The sequence below is a fragment of the Myodes glareolus genome, chromosome 13, assembly GCF_982192425.1.
Source record: "Myodes glareolus chromosome 13, mMyoGla1.1, whole genome shotgun sequence".
NCBI classification, from domain to species: Eukaryota; Metazoa; Chordata; class Mammalia; order Rodentia; family Cricetidae; genus Myodes; species Myodes glareolus.
Genome location: NC_142038.1, coordinates 316,112 through 335,677, shown reverse-complemented (window position 1 = coordinate 335,677; position 19,566 = coordinate 316,112). Strand labels below are relative to the sequence as shown.

The 19,566-nt window shown below is 36.2% G+C and overlaps 1 protein-coding gene across 2 annotated transcripts in view; it reads right to left on the bottom strand.

The window, feature by feature from the left end:
* Nucleotides 1–19,263, bottom strand: part of Dok6 (docking protein 6) — a 367,856-nt gene extending 348,593 nt beyond the window's left edge. The window contains exon 1 of one of the 2 annotated variants that reach the window (XM_085676334.2): nt 18,913–19,263. In XM_085676334.2, the coding sequence (XP_085532460.1) occupies nt 18,913–18,978 (66 nt within the window). In that variant the 5' untranslated portion in view covers nt 18,979–19,263. The remainder of the gene's footprint in view (nt 1–18,912) is intronic. The other variant, XM_048419471.3, reaches the window with a different exon arrangement.
* Nucleotides 19,264–19,566: the final 303 nt, after the last annotated feature.

Here is a 19,566-nt window from a genome sequence, read left to right as displayed (position 1 = left end):
AGTTTTAAACTTTTTCTTGCTTCAAAAAAATGGAGCAGAAAAACAGTCCTGAGCAATGTTTGTAAATGTAGATAGCTTATAAACAGAGGTTTATGATTCCCTGTAATTTCTTGTATATTTAAAACATTACAATAAAAAGCTAAGTGTAATAATGGTGGGCATTGTGGACAGCTTTGCATTGCCACTTTAATTTTAATTACTACTTTAGGTAATGAGAAACTGTGGGAAATGTTAAAAGGGGAGGGAGAATTACAGGTTTTTAACTGAAATTTAGAAAATCAACCATGCCAGAGATATAAGGGTTATCCTAGAGACAGTTAAATAGAAAAAGAATCATTAAAGTCATGGCAACTCCTGAACTTTAAATTAGAGATGGAGAATGTTTCTCTGTGAAAGAACTGAGGATTTTAGACTCAATGTTCAGTTCCTAGGAGACATAGTGATGACTGAATGCTGTGAGATAAGGAAAGCCCAGCTCTCCCTCGCAGGCCTAGCACTGAGGAGTTTTAGAAGGAGAGGTGGGACTGGACTAGCCATGCTGGGTAATGCACCATATTTAGATGCCTGATATAAGCAGTGCTGGACAGGAAATTCTTCACAGAAATTGGGACAAGCAAAACTGAAGATTGAAAGTATGGACAAATTTTCACTCAGTAGAGTGTTTTTCAGTTTCCATAAATTTGTAAGCCTTCTATTCTTTCTGTCCTTGTTGATAATCAGTTTTAATTTGTGGTGGTCTGATAGGATGTGGGTAGTTGTTCAATTTTCATGCATCTGCTGAGACTTGCTTTGTGGTTGAGTATGTGGTCAATTTTGGAGAAAGTTGCATGAGGTGCAGAGAAGATACATTTTTTTGTGTGTTTGGGGTTAATGTTCTGTAAAAAACTGGTGGGTTCATTTGAAGGACACCAGAAGACAGATCTCTTAATCAATTGAGAAAAAAATCATTTGAAATCATTTGAGAATGAAACAGCAAGCATAGGTGGACATTGGTCTGCACTACGTCCTCTGTGCATAAATTATAATAATCAGTATACTGTTTTTATGGGACTCCTGAAAGTGTGACTGAGTGGGTCTGTGATTCTTGTGTCTTCTCTTAGGTCTTATTTCCTTTTGTTGATGGGCTTCATCAAACTTTGATGTGACAGTGTTTGTTTTAACTTAGTACATTTTATTATGTCATGTTTTGTTGACATGTCTTAGAAGCCTCTTCTCTTCTAATGAGAGACAGAAAGAGAGTGAAACCTCTTAGATAGGAGGGGAGGTGGAGAGGAACTGCGTGGTATAGAGAGAGGGTAAATTATAATCAGGATATATTATATGAGAAAATTTTAATAAAAGGGAGAAAAGAAAAACAATAAAAACAGAAAATAAAAAATAGAAGAAAAAAAGACATGAACAAAACTTAAAGTGCCTAATTGATGGAGATAGTGTTCAGGGTTGAGAATAAAAATATGGGGATTGAAATTAAAGGGTCCTATGGAAAATAGAAAACAGTTTTCAAAAGCAGACCAATGAGGAAATTTTTGTAGCAGTTTGGGAGGAGGGCACCTGCCCACTTGGTGCTATTTGATCATTAATTACCAATAGCAGAGGAAGAGCCCTTAGAGGGTTAGTGGACTATGATCTAAAAGGAGAAGGATTCCTAGGTGATACTGGACTTCTGGGAAGGGTGTGCCACCAAGGGAGGTGACACTAAAAAATCCTGTGAAGAACTGAACCCTAGTCCTACCATTACAGTTAATGGTGCCTGGAACTCTCAAGTCATGGTGCAACCAATTTATTACTCTGGCACCCTCCACACAGGTTCCCATTTTTGCAGGTACCAATTCACGTGAATAACATTGTCACAGTAGTATATAAGCAACAGTTAGTCACGTAATTATAACCTACCTGCCTGTGTTGTGCTAAACATGCATCAAAAATTGTTTACTCAAGGCAAAGAGAATTAATGCCCTGAAGAGGTACAATTCAATACAAAACATTCTGAATCAGTGATACTGCTTAATTGTGGAAAGTCAAATCAGTAGTTGTTATTTTGAAACTGAAATAGCAACAGGTTAAAGGAAACGAGTGTTCCAGGTCTATGGGATGCTGCCATTTGGAATTTGACAATTATTTACAAACGGGATGCAGACATAATATGTCAATACACTCAACAAAATGTTTCTCTTTCCCAAGCTTTTCCTCTGATCTCTGAAGAGATTCAAATGCTTGAGTTGAAACTCACATCATTTCAACAATCTAAAGGGTTTTTAAGAAGCAAAAATATGTGGAAAGTTCCTTTAGAGACAAATTACTATAGTCATCAATATAAGAGGGAGACTGAAAAAAATCATGTTAATTACAAAAATCACATGCTCAGAAAATCCTCATTAGTGATAAGGAAGAACACCTATTTTTAGAATTATCCTTTTTTTAGGGAACTACTTTATTACAGCATTTTAATGGATCAAAAATAAAACCAATAGAAATATTTTTTAACCTGGACTACATTTAGCAATGTAAACACCATCAATTTACCATTAAAGCTGGGGAATCAAAGAGAGAACATTGATAGTGATAGATTTCTAGGGACTCGCTTGTGATGTTATCTTTCACATTAGGAATTGAGGCACCTGGCTTTATGTGTTAGAATACATAAAGTACACCACAGGGAAGCCAATGCTATAGCAATTATAAAGTATTCTGACAAAGCCAGATTGTAGTCTAAGGTGGCATTCTCAGAGCTATTTGATACCTTTTGGTCATCAGAGTCGACTGTATCACTATGCAATGTGATATGGTGCAATAGTCACCATAGAGATTCTGATAAGAATTCAGTGTAGAAGACTGAGGTTTCTGAGTCAGTGTGTGTTCTTACTTGTCTGAGATTCACTGTCTTTCTACCATAATATTAAAATGTTAAGTAACCTGTCCATGCAGCAGCATTGATATGGTGGTGGTAGGGTAGCATGTAAGACCATATGCTAAACTGTAAAGTAAAGAGAACGTCAAATCAATGCCATAAATCTTAAAGATAGTTCAACTTTAAAAATTTATTTTTAAATTGTTTTATATGTATGCATGCGGGCTTCTCTGAGTTGATGTGCATCGTATATGTGCACCTGCTTGTAGAGGCTGGAAGAGGACGTATGGAACCGGAGTTACAAGCAATGAATATCAGGTACTGGGAACTAAACAGAGTCTTTTGTAAGGGAAGAAAGTAAGCATTCTTAAGCACTAAGCCATCTCTCTAGCTTAAAATATCTTAATTTGCATACTATTTGATATTTTATAGCAAACTTGAAAGTAAATAATTATATAGAACAATCAAAAGAGCAGCTGAAGCAAAGATAGTTCAATATAAGGCAAACATCTAAAGCTAATGTCCCAGAGATTAATAGAGTTTTAAATTTAGGTAGGTTATTCTATAAAAATCTGTTCCCTCTGTTCTTTCCTTATGAAAGGTCAATAAACATATCTATCTGCTTGTCTTGTATTTGTTCTTAATAAAGCTAATTTTAGTGCTTTCACAGAAATTTTGAAAATGGATATTATTAAAATTGTAAAATGTATTTTATAAAAAATTAAGCATTAGCTAGCTCCTTTTAGCTAGGGCATGGCATTTTCTAGCCAACTGCTCTCTATAGCACACTACGTTCTCTGAGACTTCACTGAAAATAACTATCATAATTCACTGACTTTATATAAATTTGATATATATATGTATATATATATCTTATATAAATTATCAGGTATTAAGTAAAAGATCATTTTTGTTAGACATAAATTGAAGCAAAATATTCCCCCAAATACATAAGAAACACCAAACATATCTACATACAATAAAAAATAAGGGCAATCGTCTAAAGTATTTGTAGTCATATAAATGCAATCGATATACACTTGTTTATATTTCTACTATTCCAGTAATCTGACTGAAATCAGATTTATATAATATTTTAGAAATCTGGAATAATTAATGAGACCAAAGGAAAATATAGCGGAGTATGATCCAAGGGGAATTTAAGAAAGACTGAAATTATGTGGACAAGGCCAAGTTCACATTCACATCATAGTTTCTCTAGTTGTAGCTATTTGTACATTCACTGAGCACAGAACTCACTATCTGTGTTACCCTCTGGATCCAAATACATATTCCATGAAGCAGAAAGAAAGGAAAGATATTGTGTTAGATGAGACAATCTGATGACTTTATATTTGATTAATTTGTTTAACAAATGAAATGTTAAAACTTTTTTACTACCCTTCTTAAGTGGTTATAGATTGAAATCATATGTTTATCTCAGACTACATTTTTTGAAAACTTAAGATAGAAGATAGAGCCCTCAATAACTAAGAAAGAAACATGTTAATGTTTATGACCAATTCTGTTATATGACAAGGTGTTCTGGTTTGCTTTCTACTTCTGTGATAAACAAATACCATAACCCAAAGCAACATGGGGACCAGAAGGTTCATTTGCCTTACAATTTAGAGACCATCATTAAATTAAATCAACAGAAGAGCCTGGAGGCAGGAACCAAGGCAGAGGTCACGGAAGTACACTGCTGACTAGATTTCTTCCTTGCTTTGCTTGGATATCTTTATAGAGCCCAGACCCACAAGTTTAAGAACGGTACTTCCCACAGTAGATTGGGCCCTCCTACACTAATTGATAATCAAAAATAACTCATAGACATCTCCATAGGTGATTCCATTGATTTCTGGTCATTTACAGGCATGTGCTTGCACACAAACCACACACACACACACACACACACACACACACACACACACATCCAAATACATAAGCAACTCAAATAACAACAGAAAGAAAACAAAGATCCCAGATAAAAATAGACAAGTATATGAGGAAATTCTCATAATGGTTAACAATCAGCGACATGTAAATGAAAACACCAATGACGCATCTATTAGGAAGGTTAACATCAAAAGACAGATGATTAAAAGGGTGGTGAAGCTACAGATAAAAAGCAATCCTAGTACATTATTGAGGGCAAAGAAAATAAGGATACTGTGACAAAACAATATTTTGAATCTAATATTGATGTCAGAACTCCTTCACACATGGCTCTTTCTACAGCATATACATCCAAAGGAGAGGACATCACATATCAAAGAGGCATCTGCACTTCGGTGTTTTTCGCAGCATCAATCACAATATTGATTATGTATTAATCTCACTGTCAGTTAATATATAAATGTCAGTTAAATGGATAAATACATATGTTAATGAAAGCATAACAGTACTATTTAGTCTTTTAAAAGAAGTAAATGAGAAACAACATAGAGAAAAATGGAGGACTGATTATGTGAAAATAAACCAGGAACAGACAAACAAATGCAGCCTAGTCTCCTTTATAGGTAGTATCTTAAAAAAAGTCTATTCAAAATTCACAAATAGGAAAATAGTGGTTTCCAGAGTTTTAACAGTAAAGAGAGTAAAAGTCACTTGTCAAAAATTCACTTCTATGTTACACATAAACTGGACAGACTAATGCACAACACTTTGAATCTATGTGATACATTGGGCTGTCTGCTTAAAAATTCCTCAAGAAGAAGTTATTCAATGTTTTCTACACACTGAAATATGGGGTGATACGTGAGGTGATAGCTGTGGTAATTAGCTTGATGGTGGTAATCATTTCACATTGTATACATGTATCAAAACATCACCTTATTTAGCTTGAATACACACAATTACTGTTAATTATAACTCAAACTAAGAGGTTTTTAAAAAGAAAACTCAGAATTGTTTTCCAGAGGGTTGTCTTAACCATTTCAAATTCCCACTAGCAGTGTCTGTGGGGCCCAGTATTTTTTTTCAAAGTTTATTAAATTATGAAAGTTTCCATTTCCGCCCCTCCTCCCAACACCCTCCCACTCCCGCCCTCCCCCTCCTCCTCCCTCTCCATCCCTAAGAGCAGTCAGGGCTTCCAGCCCTGTGGGAAGTTCAAGTTCCTACCCCCTCCCTCCAGGTCCAGGAAGGTGAGTATCCAAACAGACTGGATCCCAAAAATCCAGTATATGCAGAGCCCAGTATTTTTGCATTTTTGGTGGTGTTCAATGACATCATTGTTTTATTATTGTCACTTTGCCAACTATTATGTAGTCAGATATTACTATAGGAAATTCAGCTTCCTAATGGTTAATGATGGTGAACCTCAAACATCTGTTCATCAATTTGTATAAATGCCTATTTATTTTTGTCTTTAGAAATTTCATTCATTGTTTTCCACTTTCACATAAGTACTGTTTTACATTGTTTCCCTACTCTTCCCTTCAGCTTTTCCTGTGATTACCTGTTCCATCTCAAAATCATGGCATGTTTCTATTTAACTATTATTCTTACATATATAAATGTATGAATGAATAAATATACAAATACAAACAGCTAAGTTCATTTAACATTACTTATATGTATGCATATGTTTTTAGGATTGGTCACTTAGTATTTGATAATCAGTTAGGGGACTTATCCCTGGAGAAGACTGATTCTCCCTCTTTCTGTAGTCATTAATTTCCTGTAGCTCTTTATCTAAAAGTAGGAGTCTTGTGAGATTTCTACATCCACACCAGGCATGTCAACTGGTGTTGTCATTGTACAGTTAGTATTTTTAATTTCATGGGTGCAGTAGGAAATCCTGGTACTCTGAAATTTATACTCTTTGTAGCCATTCTTACCAGGTATTCCCTGAGCTTTAGGCATAGTGGTTGTGGTGAAAATGTATCAATTGGATTGGTACATCCCAAGGTCAGTTGTTCTCTGCATTTTGACCAGTGTAGTTTTCTGTAATATTTTCCATATTCTATAAAACAAACCTCTTTGATGAGGGGTGGGACCTACAGTTTTCTGTGGGTGTAAAAATACAGTTTGTATTGGCTTGGGGAAATAGCAGCAGTAGACTCTCCTCTAGGTTGTGTGATCTTACCAGTCATAGGGAGTGTATGACCTTACCAGCCATAGGTAGTGGGTCCAGTTAACAGAACCAGGCATGAAATTCCTCCTTATGAGCAGGCCTTAAGGCTAATTTGATTACATTTCTATAGAGTTTGAAAGATTTTTTTGGAGATAGACAGTTCTTTGTCAAAGGCAGGGTGTTTGTAAGTATTTCTTCCTACCATATCATCCTCTACATTATCATAATAGAATTTTTCAAAGTAGAAAAATTTAGTTTTGGTGGAATTTATCAAATTTTCCTTTGATGGATCTTGTTTTTGGCATAAATATAAGATCATTTTATTTGGTCATACTTTTTAAATATTTTTCCATGATTTTATGAAGTGTTTTACAATTTGAAATTTTACACGTAAATCTGTGGTCTGAGTTTCAAAGTGTGAAGCTGATGTTGATCCTCACACAGTTTGTTTATTACAGTGGCAGCATCTATTGGACAGATGTCTTTTCTCTATCATTGAATTGTCCTGAACCTTTGTCTGAAATATGTTATGAGTTTGGGTGATAATTTCTCCTCTTCTGAAGTTCTGGAAACTCAACCTTGGGCTTCACACACTTTCTTTAATATTATCATACAAATGGTTGATTATACCAAAGCTTCTGTGTATCTCCTTGAGTGAACAAGACTTTAGTACTGATATTCTTAGATTTTAATACAAACAAGTAATGAGTACAAGCATAAATGATTTCTAATGTTCATATCTTTCTAGGAAAAGTACTTAATGTTCATGGCTCAAGAAACTATTCTAAGATATTACTCCTAAAATTTAAGAGTTTTTTTAAATAATACCATCTAGTCATTTTTATACATTTGTTACAAGCAACAAAATGTGCCACTTTAAACAGAAAGGAATTTCTCATTTTTTGCATTATTTTTAATTAGGAAGGCTGGAGAACAAAGATTAAGAATAAGCAAATGCAGATGATTACAGTAGCCTTTAACTAGTTTGATGATGTTATTGTCTCTTGACAATAGGGTTTCTCTATAGCTTTGAAGCCTGTCCTGGAACTCACTTTTTAGACCAGGATGGTCTCGAACTCACAGAGATCTGCCTGTCTCTTCCCCCCAGTGCTGGAATTAAAGGTGTGCACCATCACCGTGACCTTTCTTAACCCTCAGAGTATACATTGTCTGATGCACTGAATAAAGTTGACTACTGCATGAGACATTAGTCAACATCATTCTTAGGTCCTGGTCTCCTATGCTTATGCTGTCAATTAGAGTGGCAATAGATTTAGTCTTTTTCTGAGCTCCAACTTGTTCTTATGAGTTACATGTATTTCATTTTGCACACAAATTTAGTGGTTCATAGTTACAGTAAATGTTATGAGCAGGCAGTAGAAAAATTTTGCTTAGAGCATATACCTATCTGGTCAATATAGAAGTATTCTGAAGTGTGAGAGAGTCCATAAAACATTCAGAAAATGACAGATAATACTAAAGCATTAGTACTAGGTCCTTAAAGCACTCAGGAAAATGTGTTTCTATTTACTGGTAACATTACCAAAAACAATCTACAGATTCAATGCAATGCCTATCAAAATCCCAGCAAATGTCTTCACAGACCTAGAAAAAAACAACACTGAACTTCATATGGAAAAACAAAAAACATAGAATAGACAAAATAATCCTGAACAATAAAGGAACTTCTGGAGGCATCACAACCCCTGATTTTAAACTCCACTAAATAAAATTGTCTTTTATTTAATAACCTTAAACAAAAGATTATACACATAAACAAATGTTAGGTGTGTTAGTTTTCTACTGCTATGATAAAATACCATGACTAATACAACTTATCAAATAAAGCATTTAATTGGATTTCTTGTTTCAGCGTAAGAGTTGAAAAGTGATCATAGCAGCAGGTGGTCAGAGCAGTACCTGAGAACCCATATCTCACAAGCATAGGGCAGAAAGAGAACACTGAAAATGAAGAGAGGCTTTTGAAGTCTCAAAGCCACCATTACCCACTTCCTGTGACATACATCCTCTGACAAAGTCACATCGCCTAATCCTTCCCAAGAATTTCAACCAACTGAGACCTGTTATTCAAACATTTAAAATAGGGTGATATTCTTTTACAAATCACTACATTCTAATCCATGACCACTATAGGCTGTGGACATATCTAAATGCAAAATGCATTTATCCCTACTTTAATATCTCCATAACCTTTCATAACTCAACACTGCTATAAAGTTTAAAGTTCAAAGTCTCTCTGATACTCAAGACAATATCTTAATTGCAATTCCTTGTAAAATTAGAAATCAAATTGCACATTTCCAACATTCAATGACATAGAATGTATATTATCATCTCAAATGGGAGGAATGGAGGAATACTAAGAATGTAATTGACCAAAACCAGGTCAAAATCCAGCAGGAAAAACTTCAAGTCTGTTATCTCCATCTTTGACATCAAATGACTTGGCTGGCTCCAGTACTTCAATTTCACTACCTGCAACATAAATATCTTTCTTTGACTTGTTTCGTTCTCCACATACAGTACTTTTTGGTAAATATCCCATACCTCCTGGGCATTAATGCAGGCACTAATTTACTACATGTTGTGTGAGAGCAACAGCTCTTCTTAACTGTTGAGGAAGATTCCACAACCCTTTTGCTAACACATCTATCATAAGTCTAAAGCCAGAACCCCGTGGATGACACTTCATACTTGAAAATCAGCTTCAGGTGAACTCTGCCAGTTTTGATCCACGTTTGTAACCACTCTCATTGTTGCCTTTTCAGAGCATTCAGTTCCTCCGGCCTTTTCTTTTTACAAGTTAGATACTTACCTGGGTGGGGTGACACCCAGAAAGAACCTTTGCTTTTATTATATTTCTGATCAGGTTACTCTTCAATCTTCTTTTCTCTTTCAGAACAAGCCTTGTCTCCAACATTAAATGTCCTGATTTTTTTCTTTTCAAACTTTATATTTTGTGTTTCTTTGTGCCCTAGTTGCTCATTTGCATTGTAGACCAGCATAAGAGTGATGACTAACAACCACACAACAGAGCCAATATAGACTGCTCTACTAAAGAAATCAGTTACTTTTCAAATTAGCCTCAGGCAAATTCTTATGACAGGGGCATAAAACAGTCACATTATTTTTCCCAAAATCAACACATGAACAATCTATAGCCCTGTGACCAATATGCTTCACTTATGAAACTTCTTGAAAAAGCTCCTGCTATGATGGTCTATTAAGCTCCACATACAGTGTTTAACTACTTTCCTACTCTAAAGTTCCAAAGTCTTCACATTTCTCTACAAACAGCATGGTTCATATCTTCAAAGCAAGAACCCACTTCCTGGTATTAACTTCTGTATTGGTTACTTTTCTATTGCTGTAATAAGCCACCATTATTAAGGCAATTTATAAAACAAAATGCTTAATTTTGCTTATATTTTTCAAGTGTTAGAACTCATGATGATGGAGTGAAGGCATGGGGCCAGGCAGTATGAGCTGATGCTGAAATCTCACATCTCATATGTAGGAGGCAGAGAGAGCACATTGGGAATGTTGTGAGGTTTCAGAAGTCTCAAAACCTTCTTCAGAGATACACCTCCTCTAACAAATTTATACCTCCTAATCCTTCCCAAACTTTCATCAACTGGGGATCAAGCATGCAAACATATGAGCCAATAGAGACCATTTTCATTCAAACTACCACATAAGGTAAAAAGTACATTTTAAATGTTTTAAAACTCTACTTAAACACTTAAAAGTATATTTTAAATGTTTTAAACTCCACTTAAACACTAGCAGCTGATATGGGGTCCTGCATGACTCACAAGAAAGAATAAATTAGTCAAATGTGAAGCCACAATCAATGCACATGGATGCATGCTGAGTGGTCTAAGTGAATTCTCTAGAAAGATTGTTAATGTGGTATAAGGTCTTTCTCTAAATTTCTCTTTCATTGCAATCTAAATAAATTTAAGTGATCAAAGTGACACTGTTAACTTTACACCAGTTGAGCAATGAAGAAAAGAATATTTGCTTTTGGAGCCATGGAGATGGCTCGGTTGGTAGAGTGCTAGCTGTACAGGATGAGAACCTGAACACTGATGCTCAAAAACCTGAACAGCCTGAGCAGTGGCGGTGCTGCGCATCTGCAACTTCATAGCTGGGGTGTAGCAGACAGGCTGATACTTGGTTCACATTAACAAGCCACTGCAATGACAAGATGGTGGTCCAGGGAGAAAGCCTGCCACAAGTGCAACACACACATGAATACGTAACCTTAAGAAAAAAATGTATTTATCTATGAGAGTGCATATGAATGTGTTGCTTTTGACATTTGCAGCAAGATGGTAACTATCATATAGTAGATGCAACGCTGAACTTGAAGTTAAAACCATACTTTCAATGCAGCAAATCCACAAACTCAGCATGAACTTCTATAACTCTTGTTGACATATTTTGTTCCTTTTAGATTTTAGTACATAAGTGATGTACTAAATATTGTTTAGTACTGTCAAAAATACTGTTGGAAGAACTGCATAAGATATGTGAGAACTTTTTATAATCTGAAAAGTGTAGTATACACGAAAAGAGTATGACTGAGTTCTATTTTATTATATTTCAGATTAACATGAACTTTGATGTATTAGTTGTTTCAGTAATTGTATTAGTATGTTTTTAAGACAGTATTTTATAATAGATCAATAAAATAGAATACAAAATATCTTGCATATGCTCAAAAATTACAGTCACTGTTAATAAGTCCAAATATCATAAAAAACAATTCAATATGCATCTTCTATTTAAAACAAAACACCATCTATCATTCAATTTGATGGACAGAAACAATATTCTTATAAAAATTGTGATACAATGTAAAAACAATGACTAAGAGTAACAAAATAAAGTTAACAGGGGTTTATGTGTAAAGTTAATTAAAATGTCAGGACAGTGGTGGCACATGTCTTTAATCCCAGCACTTGGAAGCAGAGGTAGGGGGATCTCTGTGAGTTCAAGGCTAGCCTGATCTACAAAGAGTTCCAGAACAGTCAGAGCTCTTACACAGAGAAACCCAGTCTTTAAAAATCCAAAACCAAAGAATTAAAAAACCAAAAACAAACAAAAAAAAGAAAAACTAGAAATGTCCTCAGCCTAGGATTTGTGGTCCTTGGACAAAGTTTTGAGAGTCCAAAGGAACAAAAGAAAAAAGAAAAGTGAGACAAAATTCATTAATCTGAGGCTACATGAATTATATTTTATACTCCCTCCTAACAAGCTAATCTTACTTGATTGAGATTGATTTATGATAGAAGCTACTTTTCTTTTTAAGCTAAAATTCCATAACATTTGATGTCTATGTATCATCTGAAAATTAAAAGGGAAAGGTAATTTTTGTATTTTTTATGTTGCTGCTACCTTATCTTCTGGCTTCTATGATGTGGTTGGTGTAAAATAGTGCAGAGGTTTGACTACTTCCTAATTCTACACAGATATTTATTACCTCAAGCCTTATTCTGGTCTAACAAAAATATCAGTTAGTAACAAACTACTTCATTAGTGGCATTAGACAAATCCTTTATATACTACATATTCTCCAATTTATCAGTCATAGTTGTATGTTTCTGAAAACAAGAAAACTGAGAATGTATATGTTATAAAGACAGTTGACCAGAATATCATGAAATTATTAATTTTATCATTTTAGGGATTTCATTGAGTATTAAGAGCAGTGATTCTCCACCTTCCTAATGTTGTGACCATTTAATACAGTTTATCATGTTGTGGTGACCTCAATGTAAAATTATTTTGTTGTTACTTAATAACAAGAAATTTGACATGTTTATGAATCGTAATGTAAATGTCTGTGTTTTCCAATGGTCTTAAGCAACTCCTGTAAAAAGGTCATTCAGCTTTGAAAGGGGTCACAACACACAGGTGAAAATCACCAATTTAGGGTAATTGATATCAAAGGAAAGAAGTAGTATTTTCAATTTCACCACACCATCTATAATGTGCAAATTTACTAGGGCATAAATATAGCTGTGAATTCTCATATACTCCGTCCTGAATTCCAGTCTTCCATTAATTCTGTATGCTTGATCACTTCATATAAAAATTAATTCAACCACATATCTAGGTTTAGTTTTTCTAGCTATGTGGGGAAAGTGCATGGTTCACTTCCACATTTTTAAAATTAAAAGATCATAGGGTATGGTCATACGTACATTTAAGATTAAAAGCCTAAAATTAAATAAATTTTGTTAATGTAGATACAGTTTTCTAAGCTTACATCTTATATAATAATATACAGAACAAATAATGTATAGGAATTAGAATATACATATGACTTTTCTCTATTTTGAAATTTACAAATTGTTATCTGCAGACATATTTACAAAAACAGAAATAACTGACAAAGTATATATGCTATTATATATTATATAACATGTAATGTTATATGATATGTGTGTATAAAGATGAACCTAGAACAAACATTATAAATTACTGGAAATTTTGATTTATTCTCAATTCATATTCAATGAGAAAGAATTAGTTATACATAAACATGAATATCAAGGATCCTTGATATTGAACAATGTTCTATGTTTAAGACACTTAATAGTATGAATACACATTTAAGTATTAGAGTACAACTACCATATCTTAATTACACTGAATATTTATATCAATAATGATGATCTTGGATGTTCATTTTAAGTTTCTGATGGTCAAGATCATTATTTTGATCATTTAAGACTGTGTCTTTAATTTATCTACTCCGTCTAATTCCTAGCACATTGCTAAAGTATGTTATAAAGAATAGAACGTCACTTTAAGAAGGTGTTTTAGTGATCCAAAAGAGAGATTTACTAAATATTACTTCCTCTAATGAACAAAACTCTGATTCACACGCTCTGCTGCTTGTTTTGATGATTGTTTTCTATAGAAGGGCTAGACTTCACCGCTTGCCTTTCATAAACAACTACACTCTTCCATTTCTTATCAGACAAAAACTTTATAATAGAGAGAGCCTCATGTTTGAAGAATGGGAAGTAAGAGTCATTAGGTCAGGAATATATATGTCTCGAGGTTTTAATTGAGAAGAGAGGGATGGTAGGAGATAGATTAATTCAATTAGTCATAAAAAGTAGACTGAAACATGAAACTACTGTGTCTACAATCAGTTTCATAAATCAGCATGCATCTAAGATCTTAAGTATGTTTTTCCATATTTTGTCTTCTCCAACAACCAAATTTGGAAATCAAATGTGATTGGCCCAATATGTTGAGAAGTACAAAAAGAGTTCATGAGTAGTGATGACTTAATACAATATAACTTTGTAATATACACAGAATCACACAAACCATTATATGCCATCTGATGAAGTACATGGACTCCATGTTTGTTTGTTTATTGTGCACAGTTATACACACACACACCAAAATACTTCAAGACACTCTTTTGGCATATTCATATACCAATGTGAATCATTTACTAGGCTTTGAATAATGCATTGAAATCCAATTCTAAATAAAACACTTTATTTCTGTTGTGTGTGTGCTTGAGAATAGTTATTCCTATGAATATGTTTAATATTTCTTATGAAATGCTTGGTACATAAAGCGTTTCATATTTGAAACATGCACACACACATAATGGAATATATTGGTAGGATATTTCCAAGTTTAACATGAAAATTCATTTATGTTTTATATATAATTTTTAAATTTTATTTTATTTTGTGTATAAGGGTGTTTGGGCTGCATATATGTGTACCACTTGTAGGCCTGTGCCTGTGGAGAGGAAAAGAGGATATTGTGACCCTTAGTTCTTAAGTTACAGACTATTGTGAACCTCCCTGTGAATGCTGGGAATTGAACATGGGGTCTTTGGAAGAGCAGTTAAATAGGAGCACTCTCTTCTATTCTCATTCATACATTATTTACACATGCTTGCAAGCAGCACACACGTTTATAGTGCCTTTTTAAAATAAGGAACACTAATCACATGAGGTAATATGGAAGTTTTCACTTGTAGTTATGACCTTGGCACTCAGAAAGTTTTGTATTTTGGATAATTTCTGTTTCATGATCATTTATAATTAGGGATCCTCTGTGTGAATGAAATTATCTGAAAAGAATAATGTGATGCCTGAGTCTTGATTTAATCAAAGAAGTGTTCTAAACTTTGTTTAGCCATATTAGTGACAAACGATATTTTTCCATATTTCAATATTTATTTTGATAGATGAGTCAGTAAGCAGGAGATCCAATCACTAATGATTTGAGCGACTTATTTCTTAGTTTAGTCCCAATCAAGAAGAAATTGGATATTTTGTAATATGTGCATTGATTGCTTGAATTTAATCTGTCAGAGTTCAGAAGAAAATGGATAATCAAGGCTTAGAGATAAAACTCATTAGCATGTTTTTTATTTTTATTATTATTTTTTAGTATTCTTTTCTTAACAAACACAGGTACTACAGTAGCTTGTGAATTATGACAGTAATTTTTCAAACAGAAAAGTATGCAGAGGAATGGAAATATCTAAAGATATTCAAAGGTTCTCAAAGATAACACGGACACACGCACAAGTTTGTAAAAGCAGTGAAACTTTTGCACAGTATTTAAATAAGTTACTATAACATTTATGGTACACTTTCAAAAATTCACATGTATAAATTTTACCTATAAAATTCAGTGTTTTAATAAAGATTTTAAAAGACATAGTGAATATTGAAGAAATGATTTTATTTCTCAAACTAGTATTTATATGTTGGGAATGTAATTAATTTGTTAAAATTTCTGCCTGACCTATACCAAACCCTGAATCCTGAGCATTGCAAAAGAGAATGTGCTTGTAATAATAGCATTTTGGAGATGGAGGCCAAAGAATCAGAAATTCAAGGGTAATACTCAGTTATAATGCTAGTTTGAGGCCTATATAAGATACACATCACCTTCACAAAACAAAAATGATAACAGTAATATAATTTTCCTAAATGGAAGAAATGATTATTGATGAAGCAAGACACACCTCAAAACTGACTAAATTTTTCTTTATAAATGATTGCACAAATGAGCAGACTGTCAATCAAAGAACATTGTGAAAGCCATCTAACCATTACAACCTGAAACCAATATACCCAGAGACCAAGAAATGTTTTACTTTTTCACCTCTAAATGATGCTATGTATTCATTTATAAAGAATAAGGGATGCAATAGAACATTTTATCAAATATTTCCTTATGTCACAGATATGCATTGTGCAACTGGCCTCCTGCACTGGCCACTTTTCAACAAAATTCTGTAAATTTGATTTCTGAAAGTATAAGCTCTTTTCATAATAAAACAAATATCAGCACAAATACAAAAATGTTGGTTATAAACCATGCAAGAAGTTTCATATGTCCACAAAATTTCAAGTGGTTTGTTTGAAAGAGTGTATAGTTTGGAGTCCATAAATTAGAAACATATATCATCATAGTGGTAATAAATATTAATACCTATCCAATTCCTACTTCTATGATTTGGGGCTTGATGATACAATTAAATTCCGAAGTGCACACATTGTTATCTTTAATTAAGCTTTTACTCTCTCATGGAACCTACTTATAAACAGAACAAACTATAGAGCTTTGCCATTTCAACTTTTTTAAATGTAACAATATTCTGAAAACAAATATATATTATAAAGTTTCTTTAATAAATTATGCTTTCCAAAATGGAAATTTATTTAAAAAATAAAAGGTTCAAACATGAGATGTTAAAGTTCCATTCCTCACACAGAAAAGAAGTGGAAGATAAAAATAGTTTATATACAGACACACTATTAATGTTTTCAAAGAGGCCTGTCCTTTAAAAATACTTATGTTTAAATTAATAGTGAGTTTAGCAAAACATTCTTTGCTCTAAATATGAATGAGCACACATGGTTAGGTGAAAATTGTGTTTTAGAGTGACATGTTCTTAATGTCTAGCTATCCTGGGGGCAGTTGGTGGATGTTCCCTGAGCTTTCTCATATAATTCGGCTGCATATTGAAGTTTTACAGTATGTAATCCTGGATAGCTTAATGGGGGAAGGGAGAGGATCCTCTAGTTTTCATCCCATATTCTTTGACTGAGTGTAGAAACATTTCACTGAGATGAGGAAGGGGGCTTAATTCTTCCATTAGTTCATACATTTGGTAGTCTCCGACAAAACTAGAATTCAGCAGTACTGAAGGGATAGATAGGGAACAAGCACCGTGTCAGAGCAAAGGGAGTCAAAGTTCAAGTAAAGAGGACTCCCACCTAGCAGGAATCCTGCCTAGCCTTTTTTGACTGGCAGTTGCCAGGTCACAGATAGGATCTTGGTGAAGGGCCGCTGTCTTTTTGGATAACTGCAGGTTTTTACCAGGTCAGTCATATCTCTGAGAAATATAAATAAGGCATGATCTTCTACCCAAGAAAAGCCCTTGAAACCTTGCCCCTCCCTCTTTTATGCAGGTGGGGCACTGGGCTGAGGGATGGGAGTGGGGAATATAAAGCTTGCTGTCCTAGCTAGCTATGCATTTCTTGCTATTTAGGCTTCCTGGACTTGGTAATCTGCTTAAGTTTGAGAAGGGATTTCTGTGTCCTTTTGTCTGGTCTGCCTTCGGTGAGAATACCAGCAGAGGAAGCTTAAGAGGCAGTTTGCTGCCTCCATCCCTTGCCTCCAGCTAAGGGTCCATAAACCACTTCTGAGTGAGGGATGATCTATCTTCTTTTCCTGACTAAGTTATTCTTTTCTGCAACTACCCAAAGGCACACTACTTCTATTTCTCAATTTACAATGTTCCCCCTTCTATGCATAAATATGATTCCCTCCTTCATTCATTTCTTTTCTCCAGGTTGGAATATTCACCAATCCATTGGAGTAATCCGGGAACTTTCCACCTCCAAGCCAGGATTCTACAAAGGACAGGAACTCATGAACTCAGAAAAGCAGAGACAGCCTAGATGGGTGAAACCCCACTCTTTTGTATACTGAGTTGAATTTTCCTTTCATCTTGTGGCCAGGTGAACCTGGGCGGCCACACAACTGTGTCTTGGAGTTGGAGATGTCCACTGCAAGTTAGTCTGCCTCCATTCATAGCCATCAGGTCTGAACAGTTCCTCTCCAGGTGCACGCCCATCTTTCAATCCATATTGATTGAAAGTCTTTCAGGACAGTCAGTACATATCTTTAAAATATCTATGGAATCACCAAAGAAGTTCTGTCTTTCCTCTTATTCCCTGCTCGGGTCTACACTGTTTGTCCCCCAAGTCAGACCAAACACCTCTCAAAAAGAAAGTAAGATTCCATAAACTTTGCCTCCACAGACTTTCCTGCAGCGGTGCACCAAGGCTCACTTGCCTATACGCAGGCAAAAATACATAAGACCAGGAAAACAGCGGATGAGGTAGTCAGCCAGTGGGCAACTATTAAGGGCACGTTAAAGTCGTTGCTGTAGCCAAAAAGGAATGCGCTGCGCTTAAGAGGCATCAAAAGAGGATTTTGAAATGTGCTTAGGGAAAAAAGACCATGAAATGATGAATATAAACACACAGACAGAAAGATACCTTTTACACCTGCTGTTAGCACACAGCAGTTCTCCCAGGAGGCGCACACTTTTGAGAGAAATCACTGTGGGTTGCACCGAATGTAATAAATATCCACAGATCATATATCTTTGGAACTGACAATCACTGCGTTCTATTGGACTTCTCCCTATGGTCACCATGAGCCCAACGCACTTAAGAATGGGGACTCTAGGCAGCCCAGAGCCCTCACCTTGGTGTGTAGAGTCCCCAAGACAGGTGCCAAGCGCTCCTCGGGTCAAGCAACAAGCGGACTGACTGGGGAAGGCCGACTGCCCTGCTACCCGCGCGGGTCATCTCTCCCCGCCCCCATCCCCAGCTGCCGCCTGGCCACTGGAGCGGAGGAGAAGGAGAAAGCCGAGTTAGACACTCACCCCTAGCTTCCTGCTGCGGATTTTCACGTAGCCCTGCTTGACTATGTCGTTAAAGTTGGAGGCCATGGCCAGCGCGGTCGGGCTCCTCTGCTAGGTGATCCGCTTCTTGGAGTCGTCAACCGCTGTCCACCGCCCGGTCCACGCAGGTCTCGCATCCAGCCGGCCGTCGCCGGCAGTCGCGCCACCGCCAGTTCTTCCCCAGGCTCCTGCCGGCGCGGACGCTGAGTCGATAGCAGGGCCGCCAAGCACCCGGACCAGGGAACCGGGCCCGAATCTGCTCAGCAGCACCAGCACCTTGAGAGCGGTCTTCACCTTCGCCCCCGACCACGAGGGGAGCACCGCGGCTAGCGCCGCCCCCAGCTGTGCCCCCCTCCGCGCCGCCGCCACCGGCAGCACCCACGGGCTGGCGCCTCACTCGGCAGCGCACAGCTGGCCGGAGCGCACCGTCGCGGCTCCCCGGCGCGGAGGAGGGGGAGGGACGGCGGGGCGGGCCGTTGCGCCCGCTAGGCTCCCTCCCCCTTGCCCGCCGGGTGGCAGGGCTGGAGGATGCTGGCAAGATGCACTCCATCACTCACTTCTCCGGCAGGGAGCTCCGCCTGCCACCCGCGCCTAGGGTACCGCTCCCACCAGGGTCCTGTGCTGGCACCACTCGCC